Here is a 25,901-nt window from a genome sequence, read left to right as displayed (position 1 = left end):
CCAAATCCTGACATCAGCCTGTGACTGTAAAGTTAGTGCATTTTTTAGCTGTTAAGGAACTGTCTGTTGTCAGTTTGTCACATGCTGTAAACTGGCACATCTTTATTGAAGCCAATTGTACTCTGTGGACTCCATGCAAAATAAATAGTTGGTCCATTGTATTCTAAGTCTTTATCCAACTCTATTTAAAACCAAATAATCCTTTTGCCAGCTTCCTAGAGAGCTAGACCAGACTCTGGGAAACAATGGGGGAAACTGTAATTTGTGTGATTTTTTAATATCATAGCCAAGGAATTATATTCATGCAAATGTCCTTGGCTAAAATCCAGCAAGCAGAGCTGGGGGCTTCAAGCAACCTTCATTCCCCCAATTTGAGGGCCTCAGAACCAATGCAAAGAAGCCCAGAACCAAATTTTATAAAAAATATAAATTTGAAGTCTGAGGTCACCAATACTAAGTGGCACTCCTCAACTCAAAATGCCAACCAGGTGGCCAGAGAGAAAAATTTAATGATGCTCATATAGGATAAGAATGATGCTCTTCTAGGATAAGCTAAATCTTAAAGTTTAAAATTTGTCCTTTCATCTTATCAACAAGCCATAATGGATGAAAGTAACTTGCTACACGATTCTAGTTCACTGAGAAGAGGGAAAAGAAGTGTGACAATGAGTCATCTGGTACAAAGCATCAGAATTCAGTAAATAAAGCTTTTTTTTTTTTTCCCCAGGCAAATTGCCTTTTATCTGATAAGGTCTGCATGACAGCTGTGTATTTCCAAGAGTGCCATTCTCTAGAGGCAAGAGAGCTAAAGAACACCAGTAAGTCATGGGTAACCTACTTATCTTGCGTATCACCTCACATGCTCCTTTTTTTTTTGAGTTTCTACCTCAGCAAAGCAGGGGAATCACGGGCAGTGCACACACTTACAGAGCTGTTCCCACCAAAATTGGCCCCCTCACACTCTAACTCAGGTTTTTGGACTGCTCACTTACAGGTTTACAGTGCCCTCAATCAGTCCTACAAATAAAAACAAGGAACCAGGACTGCTGTTAGAGGCTCTGAGTCAGGAACCTTGTGATTTGCTGCTGGCACAGACAGGCACAACCTTGTCAGCCCTGCTAATAAACTTCAGTCACAGAGCTGACCTTCTGACAGACTCCACAAGCTGATGATATCTTGCAGCTTAGGCAAAAATTGTTTCACATGTCAATGCAAGAGGCTTCTCTGTGATATTATTCTTAGATTAAGATTTTTATTAGAGATCTAGAGTGAAAAGAGAATATGAGGAAGAGGGGAGGGCTGTGACAGCAATATTTTCAAATGCTTCTCCCTTGCCCGCTGCTCCTTAATCTATGCTGAGTTACCATTCAGTGATGGAGCTTTGCAATTCAACTCATCTCCCATCAAGAAGTCATGGACCACAGTATGGCAGTGCTGGATATTGAACAAAACATGCTTCCTGGAAGATGGCCCCAGCCTCAGCTGTTTCAATAGAGGATGGAAGATAATGCATGGCTGTTGGCAGGCAGGGAATGGTGAGCTAGGTGACTTTAGGCCCATGGCCCTGCTCTACACAGGGCGGCCCATGGACGCTGCTCTGCTGAGTCCTCACCCCTCGTGAGCTGTCTGTCCCAAGGGCATCCACACTGCACATCACAGAATTCACCTGCTCAGGATGCACCTACCCTGTGCTGCATCACCTCTGGAAAAATGGGAGAATCAGAATGATAGAATACCCTAAGCAGGCAGGGACCATCAAAGATCATCAAAGTCCAACTCCTGTCCCTGCTCAGAACAGCCTCAAGAGTCACACCATGTGCTTGAGAGCATTGTCCAAGTGCTCCTCGATCTCTGTCAGGCTTGGTGCTGTGATCACTTCCCTGGGGAGCCCATTCCAGTGTCCAACCATCCTTTGAGTGAAGAACCTTTTCCTGATATCCAACCCAAATCTCCCTTGACAGAACTTCAGGCCATTCCCTCGGTCCCTGTCACTGGCCACCACAGAGTGTCTGCCAGTCTCCTCTTTGCCAGGCTGAACAGACCAAGTGACCTCAGCCCCTTCTCATATGGCTTCCCCTCAAGGCTCTTCACCATCTTTGTAGCCCTCCTTTGGATGCTCTCCAATAGCTCTGTGTCTTTCTGATATTGTGTTGCCCAAAACTGCACACAGGACTTGAGGTGAGGCTGCACCAGCATGGAGTAGAACAGGACAATCCTCTCCTTCAGCCAAATGGCAATAATAGAGACACGAGATCCCTCTAGTACCCAGAGCACCTTGCACCTGTACAGGCCTCTGTCCTGTCGTGCGTCCACTGATGTCTGGATGTGAAAGGTTGCCTTCAGAGGTACTTGTGGTCTCCACTTAGGGAAATAATTATGTGTATTTATGCTGTCTTCCAGCTCCAAGGGCAGGTCAACTTTGCAGAGAGCTGCAAAGCCCTGCACTGCTGCCCAAACCATAAACTGAGGCTGTTTAAGGTACCTCAAGTGGCCACTACAGCATGCTGGAGGTATGACATACCCCAATTGTGCTGGGACCACCAGTGGGACACACTGTCCTCTCCAGGGGTATCCTGACCCCTCCATTGCCCAGTGGGACACCACTGATGTGTGCAATGTGTGCAGGAAATTTATTCACACACCTTGGCTGTGCTGGTCATGCACAAGGTGCCCTTGGTGTACGTCAGCACTGCTTACCTTGATGGAAAACTTGGCACTAGGTAGGAGAATCCAGTCCACCTGAGGCCATCCAGGTCCTTCACCTGAACTGTGCCAAGGCAGAAGGGACAACTCACTGTGATCCTCACAAGGGACAAGAAGCACACGCTCTCTGCATGTACATCAGCAAAGTCCTCTGTCTCTATAACCTTCCATATTACTCTGCACCATGATTAGCAACACCTTTGCTGCTGCCTACCCTTGAGATTCCTCTTTCTCTTCCCATCACTTCCAACTCCATCCCTTCTAATAGTTTTCATTTCTCTGTGCCCTCTCTTTTCTCATGGCAGACTCCTCTTTCCCTTCTCCACCGGGCTGGATTTGCCAGCCCCTCTCAGTGATATTCTCTCTCTGAGGAAAAAAAAAGTTGATTGTCTTTTGAACTCCTCATTACCTGAAGCAAGAGGTGTAGCTCCAAACTGTGACAACCAGCTGACTGACTGGGACATCCAAAGATCTCTCTTCCCAGCCAACACTCCCAAAATGTAGGATTTGTTCTCTTCATGTAGATACTCCAGCACAAGGGTGAGCAGGAAATGGGGTAATTTGGCCACTTTTGTACAGCCTCCATCACTGGTGGGTAGCTGATTAGATGATTGCATGAATTCATCTCTATGTCTTAATACAGAATCTTATGGAAACCTAGGTGGTTTTACATGTAATTGTCTTGTTGAAACATTAATTTCTTTCCTACAAGCTCATATCATGAGTGGAGTCTTTGAAGGGCTACCACATGCTTCAGTGTAGAAGCTCCTCCTGAAAATAGACCCTTTATATGCCATAATGTTCTCCAGTCTTTGGAGAAACTTTTGGTGTATGAGTGCCTTTCTGCCACCACCTGGTTCATGGCATGTCCAGAAAAGCTGAACACCTCTTGACTGGTGCTGCAATATCCTTTACATTAAAGGCCATGCTGTACTCTCAGTCCAGGTGTGACCATTTAGCCTTTGAGCAGGAAATAGTGGCTTGAGGTGTTCAGCTGGAATTTGCCAGGCAAGGATTCAGGCCTGCAGATTCTCACAGGTGCAGCGAGATAAGTGCTGGTAATAGAAAGAGGAAGGCTCAAAAAATATTTACCTGGCAATATCCTCTTAAACCCATGACTCATCATCACAAGCACATATCCGATTCTCTTTCCATTCATGTCTCAAGGACTAATACCTCAGTTCATGAAAATTTTAGGCAGTTGCTTTTCTGTGTGGTATTTCAGATTCTGCCTAATGGATGTGGGTAGCACAGATGACTTTGTTATGAATGAACAGTGCTCTGGTGAATAAGTCCATGCAATTCTCCAGCTCCTCACCAGAACACGTGAGGCTGTGAGTGGGTTTGACAGGGTCAGACTTTGACATCTGAAATGGAGCAATGATGGAGCAGCTGCTGCTTCATATGCTTGTCAAACATAGCCTCAGAATGCAAAACAACCTGGATTTTAGGGCTCTGCTTAGAGAGAAATCCTTTTGAGTCAAGGTGCAGGTCTAGGCATAATGTGAGGTCTTATCCCACATTATTGCATTGATTATTGTAATTGTGTCCTTTCAGGACATTTTCAAGCTATACTCTATCCAATTAGAGCTGTTTTAAATACCTTTGTACTGTACATCATGGTGTGTTGGAGAAAGGAGGTAGTCCATGTATTTTATTTAGTTTCTTGCTCTTACAGTAAGGCTTTTATGGCAAGAGACTTGGCATTATTCTATTCTTGATTTCACTGATGGTCATATATGAAGCTATCTTCCTGTGCACCATGTCAAAAATGCTCTTGTAAATGTGTTTTTGCAGCACAGAGTGTCCAGTTTTATATAAGGATGAAGAATAAACCCTCCTTGCTCTTGGCCCATTCTTTTGTGATGGGTTTTATGCATTGAATTTTCATACACTTCATTTGCAACAGAACACATGAAATTGTGGCATCATTGAAGCCCACAGCAGAAGTGGGAAAAGGGTTTCTCCTTGAATATCTACATATGTTTATCAACAGTGTTTAGTGGAGCTAAGTCTCTGGGCTTCTTATGCAGGGGAATGACTCTGTTAGATTTATCTCCTCCCCCATTTTTTTCCTTCCTCTATGATTTGGGCTTGGTTTTTTGTTTGTTTGGTTGATTGATTGGTTTTGTTTTTTGTTTGTTTGCTTAGTTTGTGTTTTTGTTTACCTAAACTTGAAGACAAGCTTTCAGCACCAAGGCTTCAATTTGCTAAAAAATGGATCCTCCTTCCCTGTGTGCAGAGGGTGAGACCAGTACTGATGTGCAGTTTACTTCCACCACATTTAATGGATTTAAGCAATGCTTTTCTTTTTACTCCTCCATGGAAAATTATCTTAGACTGGGAGAACTTCCACAAAAGCCATTTACATATGGAAGTCACACTGTTTCCAGTTTTTTAAACTGCTTTTCCACCCCACCAAACACTCCTCTCCTCTCCTCTCCTCTCCTCTCCTCTCCTCTCCTCTCCTCTCCTCTCCTCTCCTCTCCTCTCCTCTCCTCTCCTCTCCTCTCCTCTCCTCTCCTCTCCTCTCCTCTCCTCTCCTCTCCTCTCCTCTCCTCTCCTCTCCTCTCCTCTCCTCTCCTCTCCTCTCCTCTCCTCTCCTCTCCTCTCCTCTCCTCTCCTCTCCTCTCCTCTCCTCTCCTCTCCTCTCCTCTCCTCTCCTCTCCTCTCCTCTCCTCTTATTGAAGATAACAAGTTTTCCCCCTAGGAGGCCTTGTTTTTTCCAACACTCCCATGTCAGGATGAATGTGCTCCATCGCATTTCTATGCATGTGATTACTTCACATGTAGACATCATCACGTGCTCTGATGCTTTGCTGAGCCAGGTGTGGTTTTACAACTGAAGCCTCAAGTGTCCCTACGAGATGTTGTTTTACCTCTGCTAGAGTGCCAGTAAACTCAGACTCTGGGTGCTGCAAATCACTTATCTGAGCTGTTATTGCTCCTTCCCAAACTGAGACCCTCTGCCCCAGTCCTGCTGGTTTCCAGCAGCTCTGATGTCCTCTCTGAACTGGGCCCATTGGTTGCAAATTCCTGCAACCAATCTCTTTGGAGCAGATTTGCCAGGCAGATCTCCCACCATGGCACAGTTTGAGGTGTTGGTAGTTCCTGCTGGGGTAGAGGAAGAGGAGGAAGATCAGGCCTGTACTGTTTGGCAGCCTGCTGAGTAAAGCCTGCTGGTTTAGCAAGGAAAAGAAAGGGTAAGAGATTATTATCTACTTTTTTTTTTTCCCCACAGTTTTCCCCTCTATGCTTTCATGGAGTGAAGGTCAAAATTGAATGCCAGCATTTACTGTGCATTTAAGTGTCATCAAGGAAAGGAACCCCAGGTGAGTCTGTGGATGTTCCACGCTCCCTGCTGGTCCCACTGCTCAACTCTCAGTAGTGCAGGCCCACCATAGCTGGTTTGTGTAATGAATTCCCCCAGCCATCCCAGACTTCAAATTGTGTCTGGGAGCATCTGCCCCGCACTTGTGTTGTTATGAGTTAATGTCTTCTGGTCTCTGAGTCATTGCTGATGAATATTCGGGTGTTTGGAGCCTCATCCCCTGCACACATGAACACTTTCCAGCAATGTTAATGAGATTTGCAACCAATCCTTGTTGACTAGAGTACAGCCAGAGCCAAGCAGAGCAAACAAAGAAAAACAAATTGGCACGCTGCCATAATCCAATGTCCTGATAGCCAGATCCTGACCTGCTGACCATAATGCTTCTAGAGTCAAATACTTCAAAATTACCTTTGCTTTGTTCTGCATAAAAATACTTACTCCTAGTCAAAAATAGAAAAACAAAAAGCCCTAAAATGTCTAAAAGCTATTCCTGGGACATGTCTGAAAAATACTGACTTCTTAAGTCAGCATGAATATAAGGTTTCAGTAATTCAGGAGGATATAGAATACTAAAATGTTCTAAATCCCCCGAATGTGTGGGGTTTTTTCCCAAAAGCGATCATCATTGTGATAGATTTTTCTGTTTAAGCTCATGCAGACCTCCCAGTCTCTATCATTGCTGTTCTTATAGTAGCAGGCACCAAGATCCTGTATGTAAATCAAGTTGCAGACTCATTAGTGTTACTGCTGCTTGCTTGCTAGCTGAGACACCAGTTCTGATTTAGGGTATTTTGACACTTAGCAACAAACTAAGCTTTGTGAGCAGGTGGCTGAGCCAAAATAGTAGCAGAGTTCGCAGTTAGCTGAAATAATAACAAGGAATTGCTGGTCAGAATATGCTTTCTTTCTTGATTTATTAAAACAGCCTACAAAAACTCGTTGTGAAGGATCCACTCCCATGAGACACCTGTTTGAAGCCACCATAATACAGGTGTTTTTCTTTGCACACAGAGTGTCCAACCAGTGGATCCATTCACCTGTGGTGACCAAAGTCATCAAGATCCTGTGTTTCTTGCCTACCTAGGAGATTTTTAACTGCTCAGTTCTAAGCTCTCCCAACAGCTTCTTGCACCTGCAACTCTAAATACACCCTCCTTTCCAGATCTTCATTGCTGTTCTCTCTGTCTGAAGAATTGGAAGTTGTCTCAGATGGTCTCTCCCAGCCCTTGTGTGGCAATTCCATTTTCATCACTTCACTTATGTTGTACAGAGAGAGTAAGGACATCCACTTGTCCTTTGAGGGTCTCAGTGATACCTTGGATCAAGGACCTCCTCTCACTGTTTTCCAGCCTGGCTGCCTTTCACAAGCAAAACAACTTTCCAGGCACTGGAGATAGCATAAAGATGTCACTGTCTGCTGTGTCCACAAACTTTCCCTTTCTGAGAGGAAATTAAACCACTTCCCCTCATATGAGACCCTCTCAGCATGTCAGATAGCCAGATTAAAACAAAAGAACAACAAAAAAATTGGAAGAGAGATCATCTCTCCACTTTGGTCAATGTACATTTGCACTCTCTGGTCACCTTTTGTTCCTTGTATGCTGCATGTTTGCAATCTAATGCAGGGATTTGAAACCTATGGCTGAAGGTCAGACATAGACTGAAAATTAATCTCTCATGAGCTGTGGCCACTCTGTTTTTAAAGGAATGACTGCTGGCTTGCTGGACAGCCTGAGCTCCTGCGGTGGCCGGCCTGCAGTGGTTGAAGGAGCAGCAGAGTTGTTGTCAAGAGGGCAGAGCCCACCCTGGCCTCAGGGCTGGAGAATGGCACTTGGGGAGGTCCGAGAACCCGTCTGCTTCTCGCAGCTCCGTGATTTCACTGCGAGGCTGTGAGCAAGCCTCTTCCAGAGCTCTTGTGTTCTGCAAAATGGGGCTAGAAATAGAAATTTGTCTCATGCGCGAGACTTGCCATCTGTTTGGGAACCTTGCTAGCAGGTTCACCAGATGAAAGTGCAGTGTTGAAGGCTTTGTATGGGAGGATGAGAAGGTGTATGTGTGCCTGGGGGGGCAGGTTGGGGTGGTAGCCTTGCAAAGGTTCGTGCAGCAGTCGTGAAAGCAGCGGAGGGGACTGGGAGCACATCCTTGGTTGAGATGTTGAGGGTGTTTCCAGCGTGCCGAGTTGGACATGAAGCTCCACACTCAGACTTGTCGGCCAGTGAGTGGTAGGTACTTGTTAGCTTTATCATGGGCATGCAGCCTGAACCACTTTAGAGGACAAAACTTATTTTCAGAAGGCAGAGGAATATTCGCTAGGAAAATGAGCTTTCTTGCAGCATGAATTTGCAGAGATTGCTAGTCACATTCTAAAATCCTGCCAGTTTACATTCACTGATAATTATGTATAAAGAACTAAGTTATATTAACAGTTGCAGAAGAAATCAATGAAGATATTGCAGAGAATTGTGATCCCGATGAGGAAATTAGCTGCAGGAGAGGAGGAATTGTTGACAAGCAAGAAGCTTGTCCCAGTAAAATACCACTGCCATTATTAGGAACGCATAAGGAAAAAAGATATATATAACTCAGGACGTGAGTGAGTTGTCTGACTTAGGGGAAAAGGTAAAGGAGAATTGTTTTCTAAAAAGTTATTTTTAAGATGTAAGCAGGTCTTTAAAGCACAATTCTGCATATTATGTTTGCTAGCACAGGGAATTCAGCAAATGAGCACCAAACCCAAAGGGCTCCATCCCAGATGATAATTCTCATGCAAGGAGTACTTAAGTGTACCCCTGGGCCCACATGGAGAGATTGGGCAGGGACTTCTGTGACAAGTGCACAGCAGAGAAATAGGAAGAATGATCAGCAAAGACCATGGCATAGACTGGAGTTATCAGAAAAATATTAACCCTCTAGAAAGTGGTCAGATCCTGTTATTGCTTCTATGAACCCTTACCCTGATTATTGCCATGTGGCACATTAGGTTATTTCTTCACAGTAGCTCTTGGAAAGCCCTTTATACATTCATTAATAGGCATTAGAAAAAAAAAAAAGTAAGCCTCTTTCTTACCAACTTGATACATTCCAAAGGGCCAGGGCTCAACGTCCTTGGGTAAGTGAGTGCTTTGAAGATGCCTGAAGGTGAGCATGTGTGTGCATGTGTGTAATGCATTTGTGGAGACCTTGAGGGCACTCTGGTTGATGGTGCCCAAGCATTTAAATGGAATGACTTGGAAGACCTTCTAAGATAAAACAACTGCAGAGAAAGAGTTTTTGAAACAAAGAGGTGGCAAGAGAGTAGCACCGGCTCTTGGGTTTATGGTGTTGCCTTTAGACCTCAGTGCCTGTTTTTTGAGTTGTTTGGGATCTCAATAATGTACTCAAGGCTGCAGAGTCAAACAGAGCTGGGCTCAGACCTCAAAACTATTACAGATCTTCCAGGGGACAAGTTTAACATTCAGGCTACAGGCTATGTAATGTACTTTACCACAAAGTTGATTAATTTTTGTATCAACAACCTGTATATGTGCTAATATTTCAAAAATTGATGTATCAGTTTAAAGGGAAAATTGTAGGCAATACTTCAGCATCATCATCAACTGAAGTGACTGACTCAGAGGTAGTAGGAAACCATCAAGACTGTGGCAATAGAATGAAACAAGCTTTTAAGGAGGTAGAGCTGTGGCTAATTTTGAATTAGAGTCATCAAAATATCACTATACATACTTCTAGGATGCCAAAAATTATCTAACTGTGTTGTTCCACATCACTCTGAGCCATTCTGGATCAGCCTCCAGTGTAGAGAGATGCTTAAGATGACTTACAGAATTGTTGAGAGACGAAACAAGGTGAAAAGTGTTTTCAAGGCTGATGCAGTAGTAAAAATTCTGGTCTCTGATGAAATGAGAAAACCTGACTGCAGTATGGGGATGTTGATTTACTGTGCTTGACGCACAGAAATACTCAATTGATGTTCTTCTCAAGAGAAATTTCTGAGTCAAAGATGACACAGCAATGGTGTGTTCAGCATTTGCACTACTATCAAAGTAAATTTATCAAAGACCCAGGATACAAGCATCCAACTTGGGCTAATTAAAAGTAGATCTTGCTGTTGCAATCAAGTACTATGTTTTAGTCAATAAAGAGCAAAAAGCCAAACCAAGACCTGATGTAAGCCAGTCCAACCCTGCAACAGCAGCTGCTTTAGATATAACTTTAACCTGCCTTTACAGCACAACAAAACATAGTTAATATCGATTCCTTTAAAAGCTGGCACATTATCTATGGTCTTGTATGTGTTCTGATAAGACATGACTTGTCCTGGGAGGGACCATGTGCTTTCACTGAAGTCATCAGGAGCCAAGCACTTTTTAGTCAGTACCTTTGAAAGACAGCCCTGTATCTCACTGTAAATCAACCCTCGCTGGAAGCAACCATCTGGGATGATTGTTGCTGGAGACGTTACATATGGAACAACTTTAACTCCTCTGTCTACTTCTATGTTACATACAGGGTTTATAATAACCTGGAGTAATAATACCATGTTTCTGTTTATACCTTTTTTTAAATCCACAGTCCATGTCAAGTCTTTGGGAAAAAAAATAACATATGACTTTTTGATCATCATACAGATTTTAATTTGAAGCTTGTTTATTCTTCCTGTCCCAGCTGTAAAACAGGATGAAAACCAGAGAGCAGACTTGCACAAGGATGCCAAAAAATCATCTGCAGAGATACTTTATCCTGAATCACCATCCAGCTCTATCTGGTTGACATTATTGCCTCCCTCGGCAAATGACTGATCCTCAGAAATATTTCCCCTTTCTCTGACTTCAGGAATGGGTTTAGTTAATTCCTATATTATGGAGCTATTGTCTTTCTTCAGGTTCTCTGATTTTATTCCCTTTATTTCCCTTGATTTTCCAGTTAATTTTTGGAAATCTGAAGTCAACGTATGTGACAGCAAGAGAAGCAACGACCACATTTCTGAGGAAGATTTGCCTGCTCTTCTCTGTGTTATTTTTTTATCTTTTCTGGTGTACTCCTTGGAAGAGCTCCTGGAGCTGACTTCATTGCCCATGTCTTTTACCAGGAACCTATGAGGGTGGGTTGCAATAGTAAATGTAACTTAGCCAGACATCAACAATACAGCTCAAAACTAATGAAGCACAAAAAACTAAAAAAAGGAAGAGGAAAAACCACCATTATCTTTCATTATTTGGTGTTTCCTCATGTGTATTATTTTCTTTTCAAGGAATGGAGAGTGAAGAACAAAATCAAAACTCTCCCCTCACCAAGGACTGTGATGAGACCTAGCAAAGGGGAGCAGAAAGGATTTCTGGTATCTGCTGGTATAGGCAGTTACCAAACTTATCTCAGCTACCTCCCAGCCATATCAACCTTTAACTCCAGCATTCAATTCCATCACCCTGGGTTTATGGTTCACCAAAGCTCCAAGCTGGTAGGCTCAGTGTGGGGCTTCTGATTTTCCTGAAAGCCCTGATCCGACTGGAAGATAGAAGTGTTCAACTGCCCATACATGCAACATCAATTAATATAACAAATCATTAAAATAAAAATTATAATAACTGGACAATTGAGTAATTGTAAATTTGGTTACTGCAATGGCCCATCACTTCAGCCACTCCAGTCCCACTGAAAGCAGAATGAGATACTCCCACTTCCAAGCTGCTAGCACAGCCAGCCCGCCTCAAGCTTCTGTTCCCACAGATGTTTCAGAAGGGGGGATCCCACCACCAGTGCAATGACCACAGATACCCTGGATCTTGGCCAGGAGTTTTGCCTTCTCCCCTTCAGCTCTCAGACATCCCCTGCTTTGTCTTTTTGTGGGCTCTGCAATGTGTCTCAGCTTTCTGCACCAAGTTCAGCAAGGCCAAGGAAGCAAAGAAAGGACTGGGGTAAGGGGTCAAGGAGCACTTTCATCATCAGTTTAGTCTATGCTTTGTTTCTAAGCACCAGTTTTCTAGGTAGAGGTTTTGTGTAAAAGAGACCCATAGGCTGAACAAATTGTTGTGGATGAAAGCACTCAAGAAGGGGTCTGAGCCATAAAGTCCCTTTTGTTCTGCAGGAAGAGACATATTTGTCTGCTCTTTGTTTGAGCAGTGATATAAAGGAACCAGGATACACTTGGTGACAGGAATTACAGATTCAGAGAGTGGCATAATCAGTTTTCCTGCTGGCATGTCTATGTTGTTCTAGATACAGCCTCTTTTGCCTCTCTCCCTCAAAATTGGTTCTAGCTGTATTTGTTTTTTGCTACTCAATTTTTAAATATGTAAAAATCACAGGTAGAAGTTCTTTTACTTTCCTAAATTTCTACACTCTCATCTAAAGTCTCCTTTTTTTTTATCTTTTCCCCAAAATGGTAGCTTTTCCCATTGCTTAATCTCACACTTTCATTTGTAACCACAGTTGGATGCAAATTAATTTGCAGTTTGATGATGACACTTCCCCATTGCTGAGTCTCTGAACGCAAAGGCATTTTTTTTTCTTGGGCACCAGTAATGCTGATGAGGTCAACAGAGCTTTGGGAATAGGTTTTATTACTTAAAAGCTCTTCCAGAACTAGCTGATTGGAGCACAAAGTATTGTTTTATATTGCAAAAGCTGTGGCTACCTAACTTAAACCAGTTGAAAGGCAGAAAATAATTCATCAGTATGTTGCAGTGGGGTTTATAATGGCCCTGTGCAAAGCTTATCTTAGTAAAGGAAAATGTCTTCCTACAAACTAAACTGTTTAGGCAGCAGAGGCTTTGGAACATCATCTTTATAACAGTCCCTAAATTAGCTCAACTTGTTTGTTCTATAAAGGACAACAAACCCAACAAACTTTAAAGCAAACAGCAGGGCAAACTTTTCCAGCTGCAAAGGGGATTTGGAGGCAGCGTGCATCACTAGTGAAGTGCACAGCATTTGGTTAAAAGGAGACAAATTCCCAAAGCATGCATCTTGGTACAAGCACAGATACAGCCAGATCAGCATAAAGATACTTCTAGGGATCGCGCAGCGTTAGTGTGCCACTCTGGAGAGAGCACCATCCATTCCTGCTGATACAAAACCAGACCTGTGGGAGACTAGAGAGTTTTTTAATTAAAGCTGGTCTACCAAACATTCCTACCATTACTTCTGAAGGTGCACTTTTTGTACCTCCTGTTGGAGTTAGCAACAGTGATGAGAGAACTTTTGTACCAGTACATCTCACAGAGAAATTGTGAATGCTTCCATGCTCTCAGATTGCATTGCCCAGGCAGATCTTTGCCATGCAGTTGTCACAGATGTTGAACTCTCGACCATTCCTCACATCTTTTGACCAGTAACAGGTTTTTGAAAAAATGGTTTACAGTGTTTTAGTTCATGTCACAGTGATCTGAGAGCACACAGTGGATCAGCTTTGTTTTATTTGAGTTGACTGAAGAGTGAAGAGTGACTGAATTGAAGAGTGCAACAAAAGGCTCTCCAAGGGCTCACAGCCATTCAGACCAGAGATGGCAAGTCTAGTATAAACCCTCCAAAATACAGTGTAGCTATTGGGAACTCAGTGCCAGCAGCTTCACTCTAAAGATCTGTTCCTGTAAAACTTACTAATGCAAATATAGCTGAAGAATGTTAAAACTGAGTTACAGCTCATTGGATTTACCCCTTAGTCTCTCAGTTTTTTTTCTGTGCAGATGTCTGAAGTTCACAGCAGCATTTCACTACTATTCTGCAGGTTATTTCCAAGCAGAGGAATTTTGTAATCAGATAAAACAACCTTTAGAGCACCATACAACCACAGAGATTCTGAGACATATTTACTTTGAAGAAGGGCAGCATGCAGATAACATTTAAGCACATCTCATAATCCTATGAATCTACATAGTGATGAAAGAGATCAGTTGGTTTTCAAATGTTAATGCCCTACTTACTGTTCATACACTGCTGTAGAAAGGTGACCTGTGGTCTTTTCAAGGGCAGTCACACTTCTCTGACAGAATAGAGGTATTTCATGAAACAATGCATGCACAAAATATGTTCAACCTTTATTGTACAGATCTTGCACCAAGGGCTGGTTTTGAATCTGTTTCAACCACAGCTGAGTCCAGGTTTAACTTAATGAATCTGGGTGCCAAGAGATCCTTATTCTCCCTGCAAAGGTAGGCCAGTCACTCATTAGCAGTATCCTTTCAAAATGCAGATGCTTAAAACTGCTGTGTTTAAATGGTACTTAAAGTGACATAAAGCTGGGAGAAGTTCAGAGGAGAGAAACAAGACAGGTTACGAGCTTGGAAGAGTTTACATGCACAAAACGACTGAGATAGGACTCCTAAAGTGAAGAAGATGTGATGTGGGTGGAATGCAGTTCAGAAGTCGATGAAACGATAGGTTGCATGTTGGAGAGGGAAGAAGGTTTCTCTGATTCTCCCAGTACCAGAGACACAGGATATCAAGGGAGGTCAGTGGGAGAATGAGGTTCAAAGTAAATACAAGATGTTTGATTATATCTGTTGATAGCACACTTGGGAATTGCCTTGGTAGATGCCAAAATCTAAGGAAGCTGTCAAAGACCACAAAAAAAGAGCCACCAAAGCTACTAAACAGAGATTCTATGTTGCATTTGTGCCCAACCAGGATAGTCCTGTTGCATAAGCAAAATACTTGAATCTGCAACACCATTCATTGCTACTACAGTTTTCACTAGACCAGATGTTTCCCACTCCTTCCATTAGGGTTGTCATGATGCATTTTGATTGCTTGAAATTACAGGAAAATACATTAAAATTAATACCTAAATTAAACTCTATTCTGTGAACACACTGGGAAAGAAAACAGACACTTCAAACTTTGCACAAATCAATCTAACATGCCAATTCACTGATTCATCACTTAATTAATCATGTTTCCAACTTGCAGTTCTCTTATTCATAACTTGCAACTCACACAGCAATGAACATAGAAGTTACCAAGTGGACAGTGAGAGTGCTCATTCTTCCTCCCCCATAACTTTGTGGGTGCCCCGTTTCACACCTGGAGGCAAAAATGCCTCACCAGTCTGCCTGCTGTTGGATCCACTTCAAAAGATTTTTGGGTAAGCCGATGTATTTATAACTTCCAGCTTGGAATCTTGATCTACACCATTTCCATAAGTTAGTGGATCCTGATGAAATGGTCACACAATCAATACAGCAGGATTATGGCTGCAGGGATGGCAAGGTGCAGGTGATGGCAGCTGCAGAATGACCTCGTGCCCTCCCCCTCAATCATGTCCTGCCTGTGTGTTGTTGTGGCTTTAAGTGATGCTTCCAGCATATGTCAGGGTCTTGTGCCCACTCTGTGGTAGCCAAAACCCAAGCAGAAGCTGCATGAGTGTTTGCAAGGGGTTCCTTTTATTCCCAGGCTAATCCTGCAGAGACCAGACAGGCCCTGTTTGAGTTGGACTGCAGGTGACTTATGGAAAAGGCTGAGCCCAGCTTGAATCTCCTTGTAGGGCACACTCATCTCTCCCTTTCTCATCCAGCTATCATGCCAGCTCCAATATACAAGACAATTCCTCTCCTTCCATCAACACTTACAGGGTACTTTAGACTTTCCTCTTTCATAACAGGGATAGCCATTCTGGTTTCCTCATCTCCTCTCATCTGGTTGTCTTCTGTTGTCTTCCTCTCTTGTCCCATCACTCAAATTCAGAAGTTAGCACCAGCAGCCACAGCCTTCTCCTTGGGAAAAACAAGGACAAATATGAAAGCAATATGCTGAGAAAATGGCATAGCAGAAAGGGGCAGGGGACCAGGTGTGTCACTGATTTGGCATTGTTTATTGATTAGTTTCAGTTCAAACCAATTATCACTGGTAGTACCAGTCACTAGAAAAGTCAATGCTCAGTCATGTTCTCTCCTTTTGGTGCACAAATCAGATGTGCCATTGCTTGAGAAAGATCATAGCTTGGTGACAACCTAGCAGCACAGGCACTGGGGCTTGTCAAGATTTTTACCTGTAAAAGCAATTATCTAATGCCCTATTATCTACTACTGTCTTTCTTTTAGTTTTTGCTGTGCTTTATCCAATTGCATGGTGAAATTCTTGTTGTTATATGTCCTTTTTGTAACTAGTAGAACAGTAAGTGCAGGTAGTTATTCCTTGTAGAATGAACTGTTCATGACCTCAAAATAAAATGCAGCATAAAGGTTCACTAGAATGGGATGGTAACAGGGGCCTTGACAGTGCAGGTGTAGGATGATATGAGGCCTCAGGCTACAAACAGCTCACCAGTAGTTAATAAGTGGTTGTCAAAGGCTGCAACATTAGGTGGTAGGTCAGAAAAATTCTAGATGTAACAAAGGAGACCTAACATTGAGTACCCAACACAAGTAAAATGCATCACGTAGCAAATTAGGATCTGCTGTGGAGCTGAATCAATAAAAAAAAAGAACAAGACATGGTGTGTACAAGAAGTCTGTAAGAATGACCTCTGATGTATCATAGGGTGACAAGGAAGAAATTTTCTGTTGTGATTATCCCAGTGAAGAGGAAGATAGACTCCCCACTAATATCAGACTCTGCTTGGTAGAGGACTTGGGACACTGGTGACTTGCTGTTACACATGCCCCATCCAGATTGGAGACATCACAGGGGCAGTGTAGAGATCCATATAAAAGCAGAGAAAATGGAGAATTCTATAAAGTTTATGTGTACCTAATATAATTTGGACTATAAATGGTAGTATCATTGTATTAAAGTACAAGAATATAATACCATCCTAGTTATTCCAGCTACTAATAATTCTCTGATTAGATTATCTTTAACAAGACTAACAACATATTCTTCCCAGGTCTGCATGTAAGATGTGTCTCCTTTTGATCATAGGAGGATTTGGAATGTGACAAGTTAATGGCTATTGAAACAAGCTGCCCCACAGCTTAGATGAAACAAGTTGGTAACAAATGAGGTTTGCTTCAGGAGTGACTTGTTTGCATTTAGCATCTCTGAGCTGCTGGACTGTGAGATCTTTGGAAGTCTCAGCTCTGTCTCTGCTTTTGGACTGTTTCCTCCCCAGTGCATCTCTGAGCTGTGATGGTTGCATTGAGGACCCCAGTTCAGCTCTCTCAAAAAAGACCCTCAGCTGAAAAATTTGAACTCTATAACTCGTTTCTGGTTCAGAGCTCCTCCCAATCTGAGGTCACCAATCTGTCCTCATTATTTATTGATCACACCCTATAGGCACAGGAAGTGCAATCACAGCACTCCCTTCTCCTCCAGTCAAGTTTTACCTGTGCTTGATGTGACAGCCCATGCACGGGCTGGTGAGTGGCTGAAATCCTAGAATCCATCCTCATTTTTTCCTTACATTTTTCTGAGCATCTCGGTGCACAGTGAGAGGGTAGGTGGTGCCAAGGGCTGCCGCCATCCCTGGTCTCTGTTCCCAGCCATCACTTCACTTCAACATACCTCTCTATAAACTATAAGTAAAACACTTCCTGTTTCCTGGCAAAGGTCATTCAGCTAAGTGTGTGTTAGTAAAATGACTTGAAATATTTCGCTGAGAGAAGCACTTCTTAGAAATGGGACATAGGTAAGGTTTCATTAGGGGCAAACTTGTGCCTTAATGGTCTCTGACAAGTTAAAATAAGTTCCAGGGAACCTTTTTTCCTGGCACTAGTGATGTTCTCTGGAAATCATCACCTTCTCCAATTCATTAGGTAGCCAGTTGTTGAAACAGAAGGAAAACCAAAGGAAAACAGTTAAAATTAGCCTGTAATATAATATTTTCATTTAAATGAATATGAGTTTTTCTCCTTTGCACCAAAAAAGACACATGGCTCAGAAGTGTATTTTTTAATTTTTACAATGAAGATGCAGCAACTGGTGTCTACAGTGCTGCTATGTAGAAGTAATTGATCAAAATGCAGAACACAACACACAAGTGCAATCAGACACACTTTATTTTGAATTCTTATTACACTGTATTTATAAAATGCCTGGAATAGAAAGCAGGTTTATATGCAAGAGCACAAAATGGATTATTTTATTAGAAGATGTAGAGCTTGGTAAGACTGCTTAATTATCTAGCAGAGATTGTCACCTTGCACTGACAATACATTCTTCAGTCTCTTCTACCCCACAGGACTTTGACATGGCAAAGTTTCTGATGTGGTCACTTAGGCTGTATAAAATGAAGGTGTGTCCATTCCTGAAGTGAAAGTCCCCAAAAATCTGGTTTTCCTGGATTCTGGGGTAGTCCCAGACTGTATCAGGTGGTATGAATTTTTGCTTTGTTCCCACACTTTAGTGAAAAGAGCTGCATTTCTCTTCCCCCAAGACTTTCACAGCTGGTTACAGGTCTTGCAGAAGTACCATGGGCAATGTGCAGCAACAAGAGGAGCAGAAGGGAAGGAAGGCATCTCCCTTGCTTTTCATTGAGACCACAAATGACATGGCCATCCAGTAAAGCCCCAGGGTTTAATGAGAAATGTGTTCTTTTTAACTTTAGAAACTCAGCCAGCTCCCCTGTGCTGTTAATACCTGATATGCTCCTACATACACACTGTGGCCAGATGGGAGGAGTCGTTGGGGCTTGTGTAATTTTCTGACTCTCAGGATACATCTTTATTCCTTTCCCAGATGAGATTCTGTCCCTCTGTATTCCTGGGGTTACTCATGTAACAGGTCTTCATTCTGCTTTAGCCATCATTCTTGGGAACTTTCAGGCACTGTTTAATCTAAATTCATACCCATATTTTTAGTTTAAAGTCACCCCCAGCTCCAGTGCAGGACACTGGCTAAGTTGTGGCACTGGCAGGAGAAGAGCCTCAGGCTCCCTGCTCCACTCCTCTTTCCTTCACCACATTTGCCAGCCTGGACCTCTCTGGGACAGCAAACACTCCTGACACACTCAGGGTCTACAGGGTGGGTTCAGGAGAGAAAAAAAGGCAGAGAAGAGTGAAGACAAAACATGTCTTACGCAAGAAATATGACCAGAAAGTGCAGGTTTTGTGTGATAAACTCTAAGCAGAGGCAGAAAAACTCTGGATTTTCACCCAGCAAAGTAGAGGAACAGCACGCCAACTAAATACAGGGTCTGATGAGGGTATGAAGTGAGTCTGTGTGAGTGCCTGCACACATGAGAGAGTAGGAGAAAAAGCACAGGGAAGCTGCAAGACAAAACAAGAGGCTGAGAATATTTTGGAGATAAAACATCCTGAAAGATGCTTCCAGCAAAGTGAGCTCTCCACTAAGCAGAACATTATTAATTTGTAGGATAGAGCAGACCCTTTTAGCTAGAAATACCTGTTTCTATTGCAGCCTGAATGATCTACCATAACATTGTGTAATTCAGTCTAAGAATTTATAACACTGGGTTCTTTATTTTTTTCTTTCCATTTTCAGTGAAATACCAGGCCTTAATTAAAACTAAAGTTCAGATTACTCTGGCGAATGGAGCTTTTCAAATTCCCTTGCAGCACTAATGCAAAAGACCATAAATACAAGTGAGCTACAGAAATAATATGACCTAGAATTCCTTTTAATTACATATAGCTAATTTTAAATCATTCAGCATCCAGGTGCTCTTTTATGCTCTCCTCAGTCATACCAATTAGTTTGCTTTATCAATTTTTTACAGCAGAAGGATGACCAAAATAACAATAAGCAGATTTATATCTCTCCATCAGCCACCCCTGATCATGATATTTTTAAATATAGCTAATGAGAGAAGAAGGCAGCACCTTGCTTTATGGTTTCTGAATCTGGACATTCAGCTCACCATACACATGCCTCAAAGCATCAGAATTCAGGCTTGCAATCAGCTTCCGTAAACCTGCTCGCATTGGGGTAAATTTTACCTCCCAGGTCAATGTAGAGTTCATCGGGACTCTCCTGAATAAAAAAAAGAAAAATTTGAATTTTGCAGTCAGTCCATGCTCTCAACCTGACACAAAACTGGAGAAACTGAAGGTAGATAAGTATAACATGTCTCAAATATTTTATGTTTCACTCATTCTCATAAACGTCATGTAAATTACTCTCTCCATCTTCTATTCCTCAGAATTGACCCTGCTAAAGCCTTTTCTAGCCTTTCCTCCAGGCTAATTTTAAATTTCCAAATTGAATCCATTTTCATCTGCCTCCTGTCACTTCCTCTCATGATCACCTTCAGAATGGCCTTCTTTATATCTAACATATATTTTTTCTACTTTATAATTCCATTTTTCCTGTTTATTATAGCCTATAGCCTGGTGGTGATTCCTTAAGTGGTTAGATAAGTCCAGGTGTTCAGGCCATTTCTCTGCAAACCCTATGAGATGTTCAACCCCTCAGTCACTCCTACCCTGAACCACCCTGCCATCAAGCAGATTGCCTCAGTGGCCCCTTCTGATGACTTCTTCATGTCCAAAAATCAAGTTAAAATATTCTTGGGAGTCCTGCTGTTGTTGGTTACTCTTTTACATTATGTATGACTCCTGATAACTCATATGGAAAATAACGGCCCTCTGCACTGTTCTTCATTTTCAATTTTTTTTTGCTAAAATTAAGATGCATGGACAGTCTCAGGTATTTGGTTTTTGTGTTTTCTCAGTGCTTTCACAAGGTTCTGCGTGCAGATCTTAAAGGCTGATATTTATTGATTGATTGATTGTGTTTGGTGGATGCTGGGATACAACTGCTCCAAAGGAAGCAATGGAAAAAGCAGTATAGCGGGGAGCTATTTATGAAAATGAATTATTTTTTCCTCAGCATTAAATAAGAGGGTTCTAAGTTCACTGCTCTTATCTCATATGGCTACAGTGTCCTGAAAACAACAGAACAAAGTGAGAGCAAAGCAAGCCTATTCTTCAGTCACTGTTTCAAATTCTCATCTGATAGGATTTGGTTCTCAGGTGTCATATCATATGCCAGGGTCAGGACAGAAATGTCTGCCCAAGCTCAGCACAAATTGCCATGAGACAAGAAACCTTAATTAGCTCTAAATGAGCTAGCCTGGAATCCTCCCACCTGAGTATTTGTTTCAGTGCAAGTCTGCCCCTGGTAAAATGAGGTATTCCAGCTCCTGCATACACAGATAGAGGTACCTTGGGGCATGTACCCACTTTTAAGAAAAAAAAAAAAGTAAGCAGAGAAAGATCATATTTTTGATGTGAGCATATGCAGACTACTTCTAGCAAGTGTTTTCCCTCTTTTTATCTTTGTTTTTAATGTGAGAGATTCTGTTCCCTATAGCTGGTTAGCTTGCATCTACCAGGTGCCCACTAAAATGGAATTATGATAAACCAGTGAATTAAATTGCTGAAGAAAGTAAAACACCTTTTAGAGTTTATGGGAATTATCTGCAAGGGATTATCTGAATGGAAAGTGAAGTAATTATAGAAGTCTGCTATGCAGACTTCTTGAGCAGTTGGGTGTCCAGATTCCCTAAGGATGAAGGTTTTTGGGCCACAGTTTCACAGTGCTCCAGTGAGAGAAAGGTACCATTTTTGTTTTATAGTGCTATCATCTCTCTGCATATATATATATATATATATATATGTGTATGTGCATGTGCAAGAAGACAACAGCTGTGCTGGGAAACCAAACCTGCCTTTTCCTGTCTCTCTACTGTCCGGTTCCTAGAACAAGTTGCTTCTCACTACAGATGCTAATACTAGCTTAGCTCTGACATATAGAAACACCCAAAATTACTTACCTGCTAGTGTGAAAGTATGCTTGGCTATAATTGTTTTAGCACTATCCATCACTGCCTGTTTAATTCTCATTTGTCATGCAAAGACTATGCCCTGAGTAAGAATCGCTGCTGCCAAAGGCTTTTCCATAACTCATGCTCCTCATCTGTCTGAGGCTAATAGCTAAATATCAATGTCTTTATCTATATATAGACTTTATGAATGGTCAAGACTGAAGCCCTGCAGCCACTACATTGCCAGAATAATGTTGTATCAGCTAGGTCACACATTATCAGTTTTATGGAGCCACTCAAGTGGTACAGAAAAACTACCTGAAAAGTACACAGAGGCAAAAAACCTTATCTCCACATAGAACTAAAAGCTCCATCCCATATGTAACAGTCCCTGGTAAATAGGGAAGTGTTGAAATGGTGGGGAAAGCCTAGAATGTGTTCAATTCTCTTTGCAAAAGGAGTAAGCCACCCTGATCTGATTTTCCTGGGAGAGAACTTAGTGATGAATGATTCTGCATAATATGCTGAGCCATCAATACACTGGAGCCATTTATCACTTTGAATGCATGGAGACAAATGTGATTATTATTTAAATAAACTACAACTGCCCCTTGCTCTGTCCTCCGTGTGTATCACCTGCATCCTACATTCATCTCAGAGAAGTTAAATCTTAAAATTACTAAGCTGATCCATTTCCATTTTCAATGTTGCCAAGGGCATTGCTGAAAAGGGGAAAACATGGTGACTCTAAGGAAAATGACATGTGTTCTGTGAGTCATTTTTCTCCCCTAACTCTTGTGCCTTTGATGCACCTGATAATTTCTGCATCCTTGAAGGTGAGGGCAGTCCCCAGCAGCTTTTGGATTGAAAAGGATGCAGAACAACAGGAGAGGCTAGCACAGCTGGGCAGCAATGAGGGCTATTGCCACAACTTGTGTAACTCTTGTGGACCATGCTGAGTCATGCTCAGCAGCACCTGTGACATACCTTGTGCACAAAGCAAACACAGTATGTTGCCCTTTCATGGTTATTTTTCTATCAGCTCTACTCTGGAGATCGGTTTTGATCTTTTTATCTCTGTCCCAGGTGCAGTCAGGATCAGATCTCCCCTGCTGGCTGCAGAGGATGCTGACAATTTATGCAGCTGCTGAAGCACAAGGCAATTTCTCAAACTCCTTTTACACACACCTGGGGACCATCAGCTCAGGTAATGATAGATACTAAGCCCAGATAGATAGATGCTCATAGCCTCAAAATTTTCCAAGTTTCTTTGTTATATACCCTTGGCTAATGCTAAGCTCATAACACAGAACTCAAATGGAAAGAGGATATACAACTTGCTTAGCAGAGGGGTATCATGGTATCAGTGTAAGGTGTGACTCTGAGAATAATGAAGGTGGCTTTCCTTTTCCTCAGATCTGGGAGTGGCCTTTGCTGGGAACATGCCTGTGTGCCAGGGCAGCCCTGTGCAGTGGAGCTACTGGGGGGAGCTGTGCGCTCACACACACGCCGCAGCTATGCCAGCAGACTCTGCAAACAACACACATTTTGTGTCTTGACAAGAGCTTGAAAAGATTATCTGAGGTACCTGAATGTCTTGTATAATCATGATTAACATGAGCAGAGAAAAGCCCTTTCTGAGAAACAGCACAGGACTCGATTTGCACATGCTGAGTGAGCGGCAGTAAACACTTCAAGTGCGGGATAAATCTTCCTCTCTGCAATAGCAGCTTGTACTTATTGTCAAGTGCTAAAAGTAATGTAATACAGTGAAAAAGTAAACTTGGGCTGCACTAGCAACTACTCACAAACGCTACCAATTCCTCCAGCCCTGGTACTGAGCAGATGAAATGCTCTCACAATCTCTCTGGATAGCCCAGCTTCTACTGACTATTGAGACCTATAGCTCCCCTGTGTATTGGATTTTAAAGTACAGAGAGAGTGTTTGAATTAAATTACTCAGCACAGCATTAGTTAAGTGTCTCTTGTGAGCTTCCTACTGTGAGCAAGCAGGGGGCAAACCCCCAGCTGGTTGTGCTTTCTTTCCTACCCGAACTGCTTTTTTATTGTTCTCAGCATGCCAGGTCCCTCGAGGCGGAGTGTGACGTTCTCCAGGGTTTGTTTCAGAGGATTGGTGAATTCCACAATCACAGACATTTCTTTACCAGCTACTAGTTCACCTTTGGTCTGCAAGACAAGGAAAGGACAATGCACCAGAAACTGATAATGACAGATACACAGTACTGGCAAGGCAGAAGAACAGAGCACACAGCAAAATTCCAGGAGGCAAAGAAAGCCTAGTGAGAAGAAAATTGTTGGATGGTACATTTTTCTACCCATTGTAATTTTCCCTCAAACCACATGGCAGATCAAGAGGCTGGCCCTCATCTCCATAGAAAACTAGAAATCTGTATGTACAGTTCTGGAGCTGAGGACCCAATTGAGGGTGAGTCCAGCTGATGGGGCCTCTCCCCAAGACTCTGCCCCCCTCCTCAGGCTCCCCGCCAGCACTGAGGGGATCTGCTCAGGACATAAGCTCCAGAAGAGAAGGGCAGGTCTTTCTACTCTAAATTAGAAACACCAGGCTATGTGGTTACACGCTCAAAATTGTCATGCCCATTTTTCCCCTCGCTTTTGCATTTTCTTCTCATGCCCTGAAGGGTTTTCAACCTTCCACATGGGCTCTATGGAGGCCTGAAGGCTAGTTTCCTTCAAACCCTATGTAAGCAAAAGGGCAGTACATTTAGCATTGGAAAATAGTAAGCCTTCAAACAAATGTGTTTTTAAACAACAGCTACATGCATGGGGATTTGGGGTTCTTTATCCTTCTGGAAATTCAGCATTTCTCTCAGAAAATGTGAACTTGTTTTGCTCAGGCAAGGGTTTTCAATTTATGGCTGGCAGATCTTCCAGCCCACTTCATGGTCCATCAACTGATTTAAAAGGTCTTGAGAAAGGCAACTAAGAGAATCAAGTACCTTGTCAATAAATTTAAAGTGGAGCTTTAAGGAAGTATGACACTTGCAAAAAGCTACATAGACTCTGGTCTAAGAGATTACTCTGTGCCAAAAACCAATAAAATAACTGGAGAAAAGGAGGAGATACAACTAAGCTCTCAATGGCATTTGGCCACCTGAATATGCAAAAGGACATCACTGGCATTTTCAGAAGTCTTGGCTCAATTAGAGATCCTATAACCTCTTAATTTCAACTGACCATTTGAGATCACTGGATGTTAATCAAAATGATCCCAAAGTCCCAGACTTGCAGCTGAGACCATGATACGTATTTGCTGGTCTTATTTTTGTAACCTGATCTCAAGGTTAGAATATGGTGTGATTTCCTCAACTGTTGAGTCTGAAAATCCCCTTAGACCAACAGACAAAGACCAAAGGTTCATCTGAAGACATAATGTGATATACATTTTTTCATTCTTGTCTCTGCCTCTCACATCAAGAAATTTGGTCTGCCAATCACATCCACCAAGCAAACTTCACAGATAAACTATATCACAGATAAACGATCTCAAATTTCATTGAAAAGAAATAAATCAAAATTTCTTCTATCAATATCTGCTCACACACGTGCACATACACACATACCCCTTAAAAATTCCAGCTTTTAACATTTCAGTGTATTTTCATGCATCACAAAGAAACAGAAAAGAGAAAAACTTAGTTTTACTCAGAAACATGGGTTTTGGACAACAGTCTACTCTATATGCTAAAAATCCTTTCTTCAGAACAGCAGGGAGGATAAACTATTTTGAAGTTGAAAATCTGAGATGATGTAGAAGATGTTCGGTTTAGGTATTGAATTGAAAGAATTCTTTACTTTTAAAATTTAGTTATTGGAGACAGCTATTTGAAGTAGAGTTTGCTTGTCTTGTTTACCTCCTCTCTGGAATGCTTAGTACCGAAAATACAATTATCTGATCAGAGCATCATGGTATTTCTAATGACCATAAAACAGAGTAGATTTTTTGGACAACTTTGATGTAGTCTTGATCCATGTTTCTAAAAAAGCTCTTTTTACAGTTGCTACATAAATTATTATATGGAAACCTGAGCATTAGTTCAAATAAATATATAGAGGGGAAAAGCTGGATTTCTTTCAAGGTCCTGAATTTTACAGAGCTGTATTCATACTTTTATAAAGTTTCTTGAACATGTGTTCTGATTTTTTTTTTCTAGTATTAGGAAA

At 42.1% G+C, this 25,901-nt stretch overlaps 1 protein-coding gene across 5 annotated transcripts in view; it reads right to left on the bottom strand.

Moving 5' to 3' along the window:
* Nucleotides 1–17,958: 17,958 nt before the first annotated feature.
* Nucleotides 17,959–25,901, bottom strand: part of F13A1 (coagulation factor XIII A chain) — a 129,921-nt gene continuing 121,978 nt past the window's right edge. For all 5 annotated transcript variants that reach the window (XM_026790222.2, XM_074544114.1, XM_026790223.2 and 2 more), the window contains 2 exons: nt 23,749–23,885; nt 17,959–19,903 (listed from right to left, as the gene is read on the bottom strand). In XM_026790222.2, the coding sequence (XP_026646023.2) occupies nt 19,759–19,903; nt 23,749–23,885 (282 nt within the window). In that variant the 3' untranslated portion in view covers nt 17,959–19,758. The remainder of the gene's footprint in view (nt 19,904–23,748; nt 23,886–25,901) is intronic.

This window comes from Zonotrichia albicollis, chromosome 1 (genome assembly GCF_047830755.1).
Source record: "Zonotrichia albicollis isolate bZonAlb1 chromosome 1, bZonAlb1.hap1, whole genome shotgun sequence".
Classification (NCBI taxonomy): domain Eukaryota; kingdom Metazoa; phylum Chordata; class Aves; order Passeriformes; family Passerellidae; genus Zonotrichia; species Zonotrichia albicollis.
This window is presented reverse-complemented; position numbering and strand designations above follow the sequence as displayed.